At 40.5% G+C, this 17,598-nt stretch overlaps 1 protein-coding gene across 3 annotated transcripts in view; it reads right to left on the bottom strand.

Moving 5' to 3' along the window:
- Nucleotides 1-2,489: 2,489 nt before the first annotated feature.
- Nucleotides 2,490-17,598, bottom strand: part of slc8a4b (solute carrier family 8 member 4b) — a 95,821-nt gene continuing 80,712 nt past the window's right edge. For 2 of the 3 annotated variants that reach the window (XM_046381157.1, XM_046381158.1), the window contains exons 12-17: nt 12,787-12,893; nt 10,036-10,160; nt 9,293-9,328; nt 8,515-8,614; nt 7,648-7,920; nt 2,490-4,103 (exon numbers count right to left, since the gene is read on the bottom strand). In XM_046381157.1, coding sequence (XP_046237113.1) covers nt 3,724-4,103; nt 7,648-7,920; nt 8,515-8,614; nt 9,293-9,328; nt 10,036-10,160; nt 12,787-12,893 — 1,021 coding nt within the window. In that variant the 3' untranslated portion in view covers nt 2,490-3,723. The remainder of the gene's footprint in view (nt 4,104-7,647; nt 7,921-8,514; nt 8,615-9,292; nt 9,329-10,035; nt 10,161-12,786; nt 12,894-17,598) is intronic. The other variant, XM_046381159.1, reaches the window with a different exon arrangement.

Here is a 17,598-nt window from a genome sequence, read left to right as displayed (position 1 = left end):
AACAAGCATCCAGGGCTGTGGCTACGATTGAAGACACTGAGGTCATGTCCTTTCTATTATTTCAGAGACTTGTGTTTGAAGATTACATTCTAGAGGCGAAAACTACACAAGTTGGGTATTTTGTAGCAATGCTAAGGGTGACAGTATCTGTTGATCAGTCCACCACTTTGGTCCAGAATAAAATATCTATAAAGCCATTCAATAAATCTACCATTAAATTTTGAACAAACATTCATGTTATCTGGAGGATGAATTGTAAGAGTTTGGTAAGCCTCTGACTTATCCATTGGAACACATCCCTCTCAGTCTTTAGAATATGTGCATTAACTTTGATCCTGCGGCCAAACTTTCAACTTGTCAACATTCAGATTTGAATTATTTAGTGCTCATCAGCAAATGTTAGCATGCTACTACTAGGACAATGACCAAGGTAAACATTAAACTCATCAAAGCTCAGAATGTTAGTGTTAACATGCTGGTGTTACCATTTAGCTAAAATACCACTGTGTCTATGTTTTAGCTTCACTAAGCCACTAGCATGTCTGTAGACTCTTTGACATATTTGAATTTTACCTTCAGCCTATCAAGAAGGACAAACAAATTCAGCAATGTTGAGGCTTTAAAATAGTTTTGCGTGTAAGGAAATAAATTTGCCTTGAAATATAACTAAACAGCTGACTACACAGATGAAACATGAAAAATCTGAACAATAATAATCCAAATAATCTTTCCTTTCAGGTTTGACAAATGTTTTTGTGGAGGATAGGTATGGGGGAGGACGCATGACCTCAGTATCTCTACAATCCTGGCTACGGCCCTGCAAGCACCTAACATGGTGAAGACTCTTTGAGCGAGACGCTAAACCCCTCTGAGCTCCAGGGCAACTCTTCTATGAACTCTGGACATGCCATTGTGTAAAAGGAAGTGGTGTGGCCTTTAAAGTGTCACATGTAAGGAAACAGGTAACACACACACAGACATTTTCACCTTAGAAGATCAATGTCCCTTCTGTGCCAAATCACCACTTTGTGAAGCCTGCATTTACATTGGGCTGAAAGCAGCGGGTAATTTGTCCATATTTAACAAAGCGGATGGTGGGCTGGCAAATTGTTTTCAGTCCCATTTTTTTCTTAATGTAACAGAGATACAACAAAAAAAGCTAAATTATTGTTTTCTGTGAGGATTTTCATTGAAGTTTACAAACAGCACTGTGGGCAGTTGAGAGGAAAATGGTTGCTTTGTCTTCTATGCTGTTGTTAACAAGGGGAAATACATTTAACAGTCATTTGCACTGACAAGCCATATGCCATCCCTTCTGTCTAGCTTTAGTCCAGCCTCCAGGCAGGGTCGGGGCTTTAACACAGATATAATATCAAGTCTGGATTAGACACTTTCTCAGACAGACCCACTATAACAAAATAGTTAACATTATACATTATGTGGCATAATTTTCTCATTTTAAGCTATTCTGATATCTTACTTTCACACCATGCCTGAATCAACAGACTTTTCACAAAAACAAAATAAATAGCACAGCTTTTGATACAGAATCATACCCATGAATAATACTAATGAATAAGCACAGTTATTGGTAGTGTGAACACCTCTATAAATTTTTTTTTTTTTTAAATTAGCTTGGCAGATTGCTTGACTCGTACAATACCTGCAAGGTAAAACTGCGCACTGAAAATGAATGTGATCTGTGACACTGTTCTTCTACATTAAATCTTTGGGTAACAGAGACTTGTGATTTTTGTTTGTTTGTTTGGAATACAAAGAAACGTCCCAACATTTACAACTGCTGCAGAACAGTCATGTGATATTTCAGAGCTGCCGTTCATTTCCCTCCGAGCATTCAAATCGTCTCTCAGTCTGTGAGTCATCTCCTGTTTTTGAGTTCCCCATCAGCCTTGTTTTCCCCCTCGTGGTGGATTTCTTTTAAACGTCTTCTTGAGCTGTGTTTCAGAGGAAAAATGGTACATAGATGATCTTCCTTGTCTTCCTCCAAGGTTTTCCTTACAAAGAGGTGGACTTCACGCAAATTAAATATCAACGTTTTCTCACACACATCAATAAGAGGTTCTTGTATTACCATGTACAATTAGAAACACTGGGTGTGGTCATAGTTTTTTGATTTGTCATCAACAACAATGTCATCGCGGTTGTCACCGCACAAACAGCGAGATCCTTCACTCGGATTGGTCGTACCCTCATCTTGTTCATTGGCGTCTCTTGGTGTTACACAATTCCCTCGCTGGGCTCTGTCTCTGCATGTTTACATGTCTGTTTCTCCGCCATTTAATGCAACTTTAGAGTGTAAACAGTGTACCTCACAATGTACACTGACAAGACGACTTGGTGGACTGCTTGCTTGTTGGTCTTTGTTTTCTCGCCTTCACTTCGCTTCTCAGACTTTTCTTTTGTTTCTCCCCTTTCCACATTTCTTCCAGGTCGCTCATCTTGATCTTCCAGGTTACATCCTGCTTCAACGTTCTTTATGTCCATCTCTCCACACTATATTTATGTTTTTTTTTTTGTTTGTTTTTGCTTTTTTGTTTTTTACAATTGCACGGTAACTACATCAACATGTGACGCCATTGAAAAGTTGAGAAAAAAGAGGGAGGGCGAGTTTCCTTCACAGGACAAATCGAGGCTGTTGATTGGCATAAAAGGAGAGGGACTTGGGATTGACTCCATCAAAAAAGAGCATCGGTCAGTGGTGAGTATGTTTCAATACCACAACTTTGAGACTATTCCTACAAGGGGAGATTAAGTAAGGCAAGAGGGAGGGACAGAGGAGTGTGTACAGTTTCTGTGTGTGTGTGTTGTCGGGTGAAAGGACTATTTCGCACAGTGTATTCAAGAAGAGAAAGAAATGAGATTGGGACAAAAAGAGGTTGTCAGTTTTTATCTTGCCTGTTCGCCCGCAAGTTACTGAGTGGTCCTCCACTGCAAATTCACCTGAGGGCTGCAACGCGTGTGTTTGTACACCTGGGGGGAAGAGGGGTTGAAGATGAAGAGCTAAGTGAAAGCGAGAGAGAGAGAGAGAGAGAGAGAGAGAGAGTGAGAGAGAGAGAGAGAGAGAGAGGAGTGAGGAGGGGGTGGAGAATATTCTGTTTTGTTTCTGTGTTCTGTCCTCTGCTCTCTCTCTCTGGTTTTGATGCCTCCAGCTTCCTCTTCCTCCTTTCGTTTTCTTTAACCTTTCATCCTTAACCTTCTTCCTCTCTTTTGTTTTTCCCTTTGGAGGCAGGCTAACAGCTCTTCTTCTCTCCTGCTGGTTCGGCAGTATAACTGGAACAAGATCAGCTTTGTATTATCTGTTAAACAGTGTTTTCCACTGGTGGTGATGGGTTACTGAGGCAACAAAAATAGCTTCATTAAAACCTACATTGCAATTTTTCATTAATGCCATATGATGAATAATCCTTAATTTAGAGGCTGTATGCATGCCTCAAGGTTTTTCATCAATGAATGAAGAGCAAGAGCACCTAATGCTTAAAAAATTATAATAAATAATTTCATATTCTGAAATACATAAAAAGAAAAAAATCAGAGATGCTGAAAATTGTTTTGGACTTTAAAAAAGAGGCAATTTAAAGAAATAATATCAGAATAAGCCCATTTTGATCCAAGTCTACTAGCCACCTCTCCTTGACCTCCCTCTCTCACTCTCTCTCTCCGTATTGGCAGTGGGTCTCTCTCCTCCTCCCCTCCCCTCTCCATTTAGAACAGTGGTATATGGCAGTAGGCCTCCAGTGAAGCCAGCAGGATGTAAATCAGCCACAGTGAGACGAAGAGCAGTGACGTTAGCATCTTGCAAGTCCGCGGCCCGCCCAGCTCGCCGCCGGCCACCGTCGCTCGTCGTCGATACAGCAGCGTGGTCACACACACCACAGCCAGGATTGTGAAGAGGGTGACGGAGAAGGCCAGGTTTCCCGGGTCCACCCTGAACGTCTTGCCCTTTGAGCGCCAAGCGATGGCGGCGATGGTCCATGCCACGCCGATGCCAAGGAAGACGTTGACAGCGTTGGAGCCGGTGACGTTACCGATGGAGGCGTCGGCGTACTGGTCCTGAATGGCTGCTACCTTGCTGGCGAAAGTGTCTGGAAGACAAAGACAAAAGCAAAAACACATTTTTACAGCTGCTCTTGTTTTCGTCCTCATTTGTACGATTCCTATTCTTACTATTTCAAATGTGATTTTACGTTTTCAGCCAAATAAGAAAACAAACAAACAAACTAACTAACTAACTAAGCAGGAAACATAAACAAACCATCAACCTCAGGTCAAAAAAAAAACCAAACAGCCAAATAATGTAAAGCAGCACTATGAAAGTGAAAAAATTACTTTTAATGTTCTTTAGTAAAAAAACAACCTCAAGGTGAGAGAGTATGAAAACACCCACATGTGGCACACGTACTGCACACTCAGCGAAACACAAAAGAGGTGTAGAAAGATCATATACAGGCTCTATGAACCAATGAGTGCAAAAGATGTCAGTATTCATGAAAATGAATAAGTAATTTCTCATTTAACGGCTGACCTTTAGACACAGAGAAAGATGAGCAGGGATAAACAATACATTAAGATAAACAACAGAGAATACTGAGAGACGTTGGAGAGATGGAGCTTAATTGCTTGAATTGTTTGAAAATCTCCTCCTTAACAGTACAAAGGTACGTGATTCAACAACGAGTCGAGCTGCCGTATGTTCTCTTTTCATGCGTCATAAAGCTTTCAGAATAAGTTTTACATGAATCATTTCAAAGGCTACAGCTGAAGAACTCCTGCTATTCTTCTGTTTCTGCTGATACTCACTAACTGGACAGGATTGTTTCTTAGACTGAATTATTCTTTTGCTTCTTATTTTTCCTGAGGGGTTTCAACTAAGGCAGGTCAGGATTCAGTAATCTCCAAATAAGATGACTGGGGGCTCTCTGGAGGATAGCTACTGTTGGTAACTGCATAGGAATTCACTTTTCAGGGAACAGAATCATACTGACATGTTAACTTTTATTTGGACTTGGAGACAAACATTTAAAACGATTTATGTTACATTTAGTTTGTCTGAAAAGTCCAGAGACTCGGTTGATTGCCTTGATTTGAAGATTAATCCAAATTTTTTCTTTCACTTGTTCTATTTTCCAAAAACTAAATTAAATACATTTGGACTTAGATTATGTTTGAGTAAATTCATAACTCCATTCTGTAATTGCACAGTTGCATATTGGCATCAACCAAAGACAGAACAGATGTAATAAATGGCTGGAAAATGTGGTGTACGTATACATGAGCGTCGGTCTGTGGTGCTGAACATTTGCGGAGAAAGTGGGTGAAAAGCACAGAGACTCTACAACTGAGTTGGCAAGCAACACCAGGGAAGCAGCTGCCAGTTATTGTACACCTCTCTCTGCTTGTTTCTATTTTTGGACAGGCTGGTGAGTCTCAATTCTCATTTGAATGTCAGCAAAATTTGTCGAAATTCAAATCCTACACGCTTTCTTGGGGGTGTTGAATGGTAATCATGACCACACAAAAAGAAATGAAAAGACTGTGTGTGTGTGTGTGTGTGTGTGTGTCACATGGGAACATGAGATTGGCGGTTTGAATCTGAGTCATAAAACTGCATACTGTTGCCTCCACACGCTTAAACAAACTGTTCTAACTAATGCTGAGATTTAGAAAGTCATTTCATCATACACTGTAAATGTATCAATATTTATCTCCCAGTTATGAATTACCTTCTTAAAGATCTAAATTACAGAAAATAGACTTTTCAGAAAATGTAGCAGGTAACTCTAAACCAAACTTAATGTTAAAAGTGTGTAGGTTATTCATCCTCTTTTACAGAAGTCCATCTCCTGCATCTGCTGAGCACACAAAACAAGACAAAACTGATTCTACCGTCCACTTGCCTGATAAGAAAACCAATCAACCACCAAAATGTCAAATTAAAGCAGCGTTACTGCGAATGGCGGCCGTAATTTCTGAAACTTCATGGTGATCCCTTACTCTAGTCATTACTGAATAATGTCCTCACGTAACTAAAGTAATGTGTTACTGCCTTATCAGGTCAAAGCCAGAAACATGCCAACAGAAGACGTTAGCTGCTCCTCGCTGCTCTGATGCCGTGGATGCCAGTAACCCGAAAATGACTTTGGCGTGATGGATGTGTCATTAAGTAACTGTCTGGGACAAAATAACCCTCACCAAAAAAAAACAAAAACAAAAACAAATAAATGAACACAATGTCAGACTTAATAAAGAGTAAAGCAAAATGGTAATTCAGTTTCCTTGTTACTGTGGCTAATCCGTGTGCAGGACCTGTTCACCACCAACACAAATATCAAACACTACTTATCCTATTTACATGGCTCACATGGTTGCAAATGAGCTCCTTAAACCTCTTAACCAGCCAAAAAAAAATGCAGTAGTTCACATAGCATTTATTTCAAGCCTCCGATCAGCATTTGCCCTCTAATTGCCTGAATCGTCAAATCTGGTGTAAATTGCCTGCATAATCCTCCTGTGTGTCTCCACTGTAATAATGCAGAAATGCTTTTAGAACTCCAGAGGAGGGAAGGGTGCAAGTCAGAAAGTGGGAAATGAGAGAAGAGATGAGTGTTTCTAACAAGCTTTAAGGAGATCACCATCACACACACACATACACACACAGAGGAGAGGAGCCGACACTCCCAGTGGAAGTTATAATGACCTGTGGGACTTTTGCCGCACGCAAACTTGCATCACCTCGGCAGAGCAAACACATTTTCACCCACACACCTGGGTACCACAGCACACACAGGTCAGAATGATGGATGATACAATAGTGAAAACATAACAGCCAATAAGAAGGGGGGGGGGGGGGGGGGGGGGGGGGGTGAGGTAACACCAAGTCAGGATAATAAATTGACCGGGATGGGGCACGACGGAGAGCATAACTGATAAATAAATAAATTTGAGGTGGGATATGAGAGAGTCAGGGAGGAACATATAGAAAGAGGGGAGAGAAAACAAGTGAGTGAAAAAAGCCAAAGAATAAAAGACATTCACAAAATGAGAACGACAATAGAAAAGCAAGAAAAGCCCACAAATGAACATAAACGTCTTGTGACAGGAAACACACAGCGATAATGGATATCAAATCCAAGTTTACAACTTCCAAATCCAACACACAGTATAATATGGCTGCTGAAGGAGTTGATTCAAACACTACTTTACAGAGACCTTGCTGCAAGCCATCAAAGTTACCGCCTGGAAGAGCAGCAACGGAGCTATTTCTATAAATCATATGGAGAGGCAACAATAAAACGGATGACGAGAGGAATGAGGAAGGGAATTGAATTAAAGCCCTGGGACAATGCGTCTCCTCCAGGCGGAGACAAGCTCAGGCTGACGGCCGGTCATGGAGCCAGCGTTTTGCAATTCAGTTTTAATTTCCAGACTGCTTTCTCATGGCAGCTGGTACTGAAATTAGATGAAGTTTGAAGTTTGCTTGTGTTTGTTTGTCTGTCATAATCTGGAGAGAATATGAGCCTCCTTTCATGTTTCGTACTGTTTTTTGGGGGGCTTTTTGTGTTCGAAAGAGAATACTACAGTGGGATGAAATGCATTACTTTATAGGCACATCACACTGCTCCCACTCACCTGGCACCGATGTTCCCAGCGCCACGAACACCACAGCTGTCACAGAGTCCTTCAGGCCTATCGTGCAACCGAAGTGTGACGCCAGATCGCCGGTGACCGCAGTCAGGACGCCGATGAGCGATATGGAAACAATGAAGCAGGCCCAGCCGTTCCAGTACTCTGTGGGAGGGACGAAGGCGAACAGAACCTTCCAGAAGACGGTTAGAAAGTGCATGATGTAGTCAAAGCAGGACGGCAACCGCTCCTCGCCGCTCTCTTCCTCGTCGTCGTCCCCTTTGGGTGCAGAAGGTTGAGGGAAGAGAGAAGAAGAGAGGAAGAGCAGACCATATCTGAGTGAAAACACACCTTCCAGTGTGACCATTCAAAACAGCTACACACAAATTGAATTCCGATGTGGTCGGACAACAAGCGGTCGGTTCTTTTTGAGCGTGAGCAGACCTTTGGATAATAAGATTGACATCACTCTCAAAACCATCAGCTAAGTGTCTGGTGGTGAACAGCTTAGCTTAGCATGGAGAGATACACAGCTAATCTAGCTCTGTGCAAACATAAAAACTTCCACCTGCTAACAGAGTTTCATGCTGTAGAGCACAGTCACGTTCCTTGAGTTGCTATTTCCTGCGCGTAGATTTATATTGAGTGTAGTTAAACAAAAAATGTCTTTAAACTGTGCCTTTTTTAAAGCAGGACTAAAGAATGGTGATAACAGAGGAAAAACAGCCCATATTGGGTAGTATGAAAACCTGCACGACAAGTAGACTACAATGAGATCCAAATAAATGCATGAAAGGGTTAAAAATAAAATGCTGTGTTCACAGATAAAAATGATGTCCTGTGTGTGTGTGTGTGTCTGTGAGAGTGTGTTACCTGCACTGACAGTAACGGCACTAACAAACTGCTCCCTCCAGCTGCTGCTTCCCACCACCAAGGCCAGGTTTGTCTTCTTGATCAGCTTATCTACCGTACTCTATACACACGAGCATGCACGCACACACACACATACATACATACGCACACACAAGCAGACATGCAAGTGCATACAGACCAGACAGAATTGGAAAGAAACAACCCTCTGGTTGTTAATCTACTCGCAGCCACACAGAAAGTGGAAAGTGCTCTTTTCAAACCTTTCAATTGGCTCCCACTGTGGCAAAGATAAAAAGTCAGTATTTCATAACACTGAGAATTCTAGGTATAGGGTCTACTAATTAATATGATGCTGTGAAACGGGCTGTGATGCTCCCTGTGAAATCTAGGAAAACCTGCAGGCAGACTGGTTGAGTTTTCTGTTAAAAGCAATGAGGAAAAGGAATAAAAATAGATGCTGATATGTAAAACAGCTCACAGCAGCTACAGAGCACCACACCGGCAGTCAGGGTTCTATGAGGTTAAAATCCTGCACGATTTACTGTCTCAATAAGTGAAAGACAGCAGAAAAAAACACATAATTTACTGTATACTAGCAGTCTCAATAGGAGAACTCACCAATCTATTTTAATGAGGGGTGACAATTAAGGATTTACAGATTTATAGAACGTGACACTGGGATAAGACACTGTTAAAACATTGCAGTATTGAACAGAAGCAGATGGAAGAGATAGCATTGCATGCATAGGCAAACTAAAGTGTGAGAAAGATGAATGACCTTGTCAGCTCGCCAAATAAGCTCATCTACTGCTCTCTGCACACACATACACAAACAGATAAAATGGCACAAATGGACAAATCAGCAACAAAAATATGAAGGATGATTGGTTACATTTTTCACACAAAAACATAATCACAGGTTTGAGGCAAAAATCTGGTGGAAATTAGCAGAAAAGACCAAAGTGACACATGTGGGACGACAATAATGAAAGCTGAACATGACAGACACCTTTAGTTTGTTAGCTTGTTTTGTGTGCTGCTCGCAAAAAACATCAAGTGACAAACTGATCAAATTTCCCTCTAATGTACAATATGTAGAAAATGACTAAGCCAATGTGTTTTCTAATTTGCTGGACGAATGATCCACCAGCAACTTTCTTTCATTTCATGCCTGTTTTTTAGTGAAACAAGATGACAAGCTCACTCAGAATAAATTATTTGTTTGTTCCTCTCAAAATGACAAGCATCTCATTACAGAGTCCATTACATGCTATAAAAATGAATAATTCATCCTCTGAAGCAGGACAGCTGACACTCACTTTCAATCATTTTGGTTCAATTTGCATTTTACTTTACTGGCGATATTTAACGCAGCTGACTTGACTCCTGCCAACTTGGTGGTCATCATTTTTTTTCAACAAGACTTGAAATCACAGTGGTTAGCTGCTGATTCATTCTGAAGAGCTTCTTAAGTGCGAAATTAAATTGAACACTTACATGCACATATGAACAAACCCTTACCTTAAATTCGTAGGACTCTTCAATGACCACCTCTACTTGTGTGTGTTCGCCCAGACTGGGACAGCCCATCTTGGCCACCTCTTCCTCCTCTGCTCCCACCAGTGGCTTGTTCTCATTGGAGTCACCTAGGAGACCACAGAGACCAATTACCATCCACTCACTAAAACATAACTTCAACTCAAACCCGATGAGTGGAAGGTTTCAAGGTTTTGCAACTCTTTTAAAATTTCTTCGCAAATGTAAATTAGGTTTAAGGTGATTTACTAAAAGAATTGAAAAACTTCCATCTGGACAAGTAAAATAGTTGCAGTTGTTATGGACACATTACTTCAAGAGGAAACTTGAATCATATGGGATCATTAATCTTTTAAATTCTCTAGTGGGACATTACTGTCAAAACACACTGAGACTTTTATTCATAGTGTAAGACATTTCTATTCCCTTCCGAAAAACAAGCTTAGCGGTAGATTAATATTTGCAAGTCTTAAAATTAGTGCAAGACTGCCCCTATTTGTAGGATTAATGTGTATTATTATGCCTAAATCTTTTCAACATAGCTCTCCCTTACACATTCACACGTAATTTGCTGTCACAGCCCTCATAAATCTCTACAAGGCCTCCTGTCAGCAATGTTCGTGCATACAGATTTTGCGGGACATTTGAACTCAAATCATGTATCATGTAATGTTTTCATTTGTCTCTTTTGGGCCAGAGCAGCATAAATTGATTTAATAGTTTTTGTCAGTTATGCACGCAGTCATAAAAGTCTATAATGTAAATGCTAATATTCAAACACTGACTGCCACATGGGAAATCCCAGCTATCAATCTCATGTTATCACAAGCATGAATACAAAAAAGGAATGAGCTTTTTCCCCCATGAAACAACCCATTCTCTCCATATGTTCCTCCATCTTTCCCTCCACTGATCCATGTGTCTCCTCATTCATGTCACACTCACAGTGACAGTCCATAATTGAGTCAGCTGTTATCAATTCAGACCTGCTGTAATTGAAAAGCGGTGTACAATATGTGATACAGTGTGAGTGGGGCAGAGTGTGTGTATATGTGTGTAAATGTCAGTGCACTTGCTATCTGACAGTGTTATGAAACCAATTCTATTTCCCCTGTAATGAAACATGCCCTCAGGCTGTTGGCTCTTTTCAATCTCATCAAGATTTTGGTCCAGTCCCCCTACTCTGCTTGGAAGTGTCCGCCATTGTTTCTACGCAGGTGACGTAGCGTGAGTAGCATGTTAGCATCGACTGTGGTGTTTCTAATTCATGTGGCCAGTGGGCTGCAATTGTTCTTAAGTAGGAATCTGATGAGGATTATATCATTGCTTGGAACAACTTACACTGGTTGGCTGAGACACTTTTAAGGAAGTGATGTGGCTTGATCGTCCGCTAAATGGTTAATAGCAGTTAATAAAGCAGGTCAGTCTCCATTAGACTCCATGTTAAAGTGCTTTAAACTTTACAGCAGAAATAAACATATCTGTACCAATTTCCTTGTTTATGACAACTGTAATAAATTATAATGAGGCTTAAAGTTGTGCATAATTAAGGGTATGGATGCTGTGAGTGACAGCTCCCCTCGAGTTGTCTGCTAGGCTTCCCCTCAGCTAATCTGAGTCTCTTGCCTTTCAAGCCTCTCAGCTATGTTTGTGTTGTTGGTGCCTTTTGGAGAATCTTTCATGCAAATATCAGACAAATAGACTGGCTTGTTGTGTGGTTAACAGCTCTAACAGACCTGAGCGGAGGGACAGAAGCCAGTGCTTTGGATTAATGAGCGATCTTCTGGAGAAATACACAAAGATATAGAAAATAAATAAAGATATATGTTTTTGTGGTTCAGGTCTTGTTTTTTTGTGTGTGTTTTCGCAACCCAACAGATTTATCCTGCAACCCCTTGTTGGGATCCTGAACAGCAGGTTGAGACCCCTTGTTGGGGTCCTGTGGGGCAGGTTGAGAACTGCTGTGCTGGATGTTAGATATATGATTGTTATCCTGAACAACACACAATTCAAACCTGCAGCGCTTCGGTCAAGAGTTGAATTAGCGAGGGAGAAAAAGAAAAAGAGACAAAAAAAAATGTCTCTCCATAGTGAAATAACACAAGAGTTTTCTTTAAATCTTTGCTTTCATCTTATAAACTTTCAACCTTGTGGAAATTTATTTGAAAAGAAACGTCAAAGCAGAACAAGCTGCAGGAACTTCTTACTGACTTTCAGCGATGGCTCTCGTTAGCCTCGAGCTACCTGCCGGAGATTAGCTGCCCACCTGCTATAATAAGCCGTTTCAACTAAAGCTTCCTACATTCTTAAAAAAAGTTGAAGGGCTTAGATGTTTCAGATTCGTGGAGTTCAGAGCTCCCCAGTACCTATTTGGATTCAGAAAGCAGGAAAAGACAGAGCAGAGCCGCCTCTGATCAAAATAGTTCAGTAGGCAGCAATGAACCACAAATTGTGTTCAGTCTGTTTTTTTCTGTTCAATCTACTGTCATACTCTATATGCTAAACTTATTATGTATATAATAATGAAGATGGTCAAACATTGATTGTGATTATTCCTGTTTTAATTTGGAGTTTTCAGATTCGGATTCAATTTGTCTGTCACTCTTTGCTTGTCGCTGTTCCTTCTTCAGGCTTGTCCAGGCAGCCTTGAATTTCCCTCGGGATCAATAAAGTATCTATCTATCTTGTCTCTGAACAGCCACACACACACACACACAAACCCACAGAGGCACCCACCGTGTTTCTGGCCTATCTCTAACAGTATGGGCTCTCCAAGCTCGATGGTGAAGGTCTTGTTCTTCTCATACTCCTCATCATCGATAATCTTCACCTCGATGATCTTCCTGTTAAAAGGTGAAAAGGAAGATGAGGCTAGTCGACTGTATTCCACATAATTAACCTTTTCGGTTTTATTCTCCTTCTCAAAATAAGCGAGTGTGTTCATGGCCAGTGTGTTTAGAGAAGTCTATTAAAACTCATCTCATCCAGCTGCAACGGGACAGGGGCTCCTTTCTGATACTTCTGAAATCACAGTTGTATGGATAAGGACTGCTAGGTGATTCCCATTAATATCAAAACGGTCCTATTAGTAAACAGGAACATGATTGAGTTAATTTTCTTGCCAAAAATGAGGCTTTACAAGGATGAAGGCTGAAGCCCAAGCTGATGTTACTCAGTGGGAAACTATATGTGACTGCTTTCTGCTTTTCTACAGCTGACAGTGATGAGCAATGAGTTAAGACATTTTCATTAAGGAAAGGTGTGGGGATATTACAAAATCACCGTGTGTACAAGTGAAAAGAGTCACTGAGATAATACCATCAAATCTGTCTAAGTATTTAGAGAAAGAGTATAATAGTGCTGTACCTTTGCTCTACTCAATGAACAAAAGAAGTCTAACAGAAATACCATATATTAATCAATATATCACAAGTAGTGAACACATAGGATTTGCAGCATCGTCTCAGAAAATCCATATTTACCAGGAAAAGTACTCTTGTAATCCAGTATCTGCTTACATTAACCAAAGCGTTATTCAAATTGTTTATGGTTATGTTTAGATGCAGCAGCACTTGGTTAAGGACAGGGAAAAATGTGGTGTTAGCTGAATAATGAATGACACGACATGTTTGCTTTATTATCATTTAACCAAAACTGGAATCTTTCTTATGCCAAAGCCAAAATGCTTTTGCTGCCTAAGCCTATCCAGGGACAGCATATGAACCTTGGACCTCTGTAGCAGAATATGTAAATATAACAAATTGAGGCTGGGTTGAATGATATAACTGGACTGACAGTTTAGAGAGCATTTCTGCTGTGTTCATATGCAACTTTGAATTAGTATTGGCTGATACGAATAAAAGAAAACCCCATGTCAGAAAATGCATACTAATTGTACAACATCCCTAATTTTAAAACCACTGGTGCACAAAAATGTTCATGACATGTATTAGCTTTAGTCCTATAAAAATCCCATCTGTTTGGCCTCTTTCTGGTCTGTTTCACCCAGAGTATATAATCTTCACTTCAACGCTCCATCTTTTTCTAACAGGCAGAGAGGAAGAGAGAGTGTTCATTTCCACCTGGATGTGTCATCACATGCTTCACTGTCAGCCATGTTGACTCTGACACCACAAATAGGCTTTGGTTCAACAGAGAAAAGCAGGAGGGAGGAGAGGATTGTGAAAGAGCGATGGAGGTGTAGAGAAGTGGAAGCGCATTGTTTTCATTGGTGAGCTGTCACAGCAACAGTGGATAAAACTGGCTGGATTTGCTATTTCCAGCATCACATCAGGTTGAGCGGCTGACTCTCAACGATGTTGGAGAAAAAACATGAAAATATTCTTTAGTCAGATGTGAAAGAGGAGGGGAACAAAAACACCTACAACTGCATACAAATTCATTTAGTGTAGGACAAGTGGGAAGGATGAAGAAGGACAGAAATGAAATATCACATTTTTTAAAATATTTTTGAACTGGTTTCTTCTCATCATTGCAGTCATCTACCTTTAATATCTTAACTTACAATAACACTCAATTCTTAAGTTCCTCATGAAAATAAATGGGGGGAAATTTGCCAACTGTTCACAAAACTCTGAACAATTATTGCCCAATCACAGCTTAGCAACAGTAACTGGTTAAACATTGCATTCAAAATGCGCTGAAAAGACACTTGAAAATGGCACTTTCAACCAACACTTTGAGCTGATGTTAGCTAAAAGAGCCAGCTAGCTAAAGATACAGAGGTAAGGCCATAGAGGGAGATAAAAGGGATGGCAGAGAGAGGAAAAGAAACTGAAAAAAATAAAAAAAGATATATTGATAAATAGGAAGCAAAATGGGAAGAAGTGAAGAGGAAGAGGAATGCAGACAGAAAGAGCTTGAAAGGAGTGTTAGTAATGCATGGACTCAACTGAGATGTGAAGGGTTATGACTCAATACGCAATGAATTCGCTCAGGAGGTCATACATACATATACATATACACACACACATACACACACGTTTCCATCACTTTTGGGGACATTGCATGGACCACCACCTAACCGCAATAATAAATATTACTTGTCTGATCCTAACCCTTACCGTAACCTAACCCTAAACACAATCTAAGCTTAAAGCAAATCTTCACCTTAATATCTAATGATTTATGTTGTGGGGGCATTTTTTCCACCATAAATAAGACGGATCCTCACAATGTGACTTTATGAACAGCTTTTTGTCCCCACAATTACAGGAATACACTTACACACACACACACACACACACTCCGATGGATTACAATTTACCTTGCATATACAAACACAGACAAATCATATAAGCCACAAGGATAAGGAACATGCGCACACACAATGCTCATCATGTTGCTGCACATCATACACATCACACAGATTGTGTTATGTATGAACAGACAGACAGCCTCCCCCGCATGCACTCTTCTTTCACTAGTAATATAGAAGCCCACACATACGCACAAAAGCAAACATTTCAGCTCAATGAAAACATGCTCCGGGTAAACATGTGGGGGATTCATAAACATATGTTTGCATTAATCTAACTAATTTACACCTGCTGAGAGGACACACACACACACACACACAAATTCATGTTTCCATCTCTTTTGGGGACATTACATAGATTTACATTGATTTCCTGGAGGCTTAACCACCACCTAACCATATGAATAAACATTACTTTCCTAATCCTAACCGTTACCTTAACCAAAGCCTAAACTCAACCTAACCTTAAAGCAAGTCTTCACCCTAATATCTAATGATTTACATTATGGGGACATGCATTTTGTGTCCATAAGTAAGACGGGCCCTCACAATGGGACTGTGAAATCTGAGCTACAGGAATACAGGTCCACACACACACACACACACACACACACGCACAGTGTTTTCATTATTCATAGTTGGTGCTGGCTATATCAGCACTCCCATCTGTGCCCTTCTCTCTCCATCTCGGGCCCCATCCCTTTTCTTTTAACCCCATCTTCTTCTCTCCCTGGCTGATAATAATTGCATGCATTCATTTCTTCTTTTTTCATTTTCATTTACTCATCCATCCATTCATTTCATCCATCCATTCATTTTCTAAACAGCATATTCTGCCAATGATCACAGGACGCTAGAGCCTACCTCAGCGCAAGCTGTTGACTACACCTAACCCTTAACTGATATTAGGCATTTAGCATCCTCCTAGCTTACTTATGGAGTTAATATGAAGTGTTTGAAAACCTGTTTTACCACTGAATTCATGCTCAGGTACAGTTCTTGTAGGTAAAAGTAATGCAATACATTATTTGATTCTTCACTGCCTCTCTCTCAGTCTCACCTCTTCTTTATGTTTCTACCTTGTTACTTTTTGACACCTGCTCCCCAGACTGTTCCTCCGTCAGACAGGAGCTTCAAAGCCCTGGTCTGTCAACAGACTGACACGACACACAGACACACACATGCAAAGTTCACTGAGCACAGAACCTCCAGAAATAGAGACTGTAAAAGGCAGCGTGAGCGAGTGCAAAAAAAGGTCAGCAAAAGGTATTGTTGATTGAAAATCCCCAAACAGACTCAAGAGGGCTGTAAATCAATTCAATGGATCCTTTCTGAATTGGCGCACAGTGTGTGTGTATGTTTGTGTGTGTTTGCGTGTGGCTCTGAAGTTCTTATAGAGGTGAATGATTGAGTGACGGTTTGATTTGATTAGCTCAGACCTCACTGCATTACTTAATGGACATGGACTCTCTTTATATCTCTGTCTCCATCTCTTTCCATTTTCTTCTGGCTTCAGCTCTACTTTTGATTTACAGCTGGAAGCCTTGAGTTTGTGTGTGTGTGTGTTTGTGTGTGTGTTTTAGGCATTATTTTTAGGTGCAGTGAGCATGTGTATGTGAGACACAGGGAGCTGCAGCAGCAAACAGCTCATTTTCTTGAGTGAGTTTGATTTATACACACACTTAAGTTTTACCGGTTCTGCTTCTGGCGGAGCCTCTAAATCTCTCTTCCTCTCCCTTTCGCACACACACAGTAAAAGTTAGATCATAAAAAGTTTATAGTTGAAAGCGTAAAAGTTGAACAACAGGGGAAGCCACAAGGCCGTTGCTCGATTCTTTCTAAAAACGACATGATGAGATGGAGGGGAGACGAGGAGGAGGACGTGTATCTTCACCTGACAGTTAGTATTGTAATAGTGGACAACAACAACAATAAAAACAGTAAAAGAATTACAGTACTTTGATTAGAGTTTAGAGGAGCATATTAAACTTTTCCCTTTTCCCATTTTTTGTTTCCTAATAGGCTACAGAAGTGAGGGTTGGCTTTAGCTGTATCAAGAGACAAATCTCAAAAAATCTTACTCGCCTGAGCTCTCTGGTTGCCTTGTTTCAGGCCAGAGATTAGCAAGTCAGAGAGCAGTTACTCAGTTTATGGCTCAGTTTTGTAATTAGCCTACTTTTTGTTTTTTCTCAATAGTTTCACATTACTATGGAATAAGTATTGTTGCCATCAAATATTTCTATAGATCTCAAGGCAATTTTGACCATATG

The sequence above is a fragment of the Scatophagus argus genome, chromosome 23 (assembly GCF_020382885.2).
Source record: "Scatophagus argus isolate fScaArg1 chromosome 23, fScaArg1.pri, whole genome shotgun sequence".
In the NCBI taxonomy this organism is placed as follows: Eukaryota; Metazoa; Chordata; class Actinopteri; family Scatophagidae; genus Scatophagus; species Scatophagus argus.
This window is presented reverse-complemented; position numbering and strand designations above follow the sequence as displayed.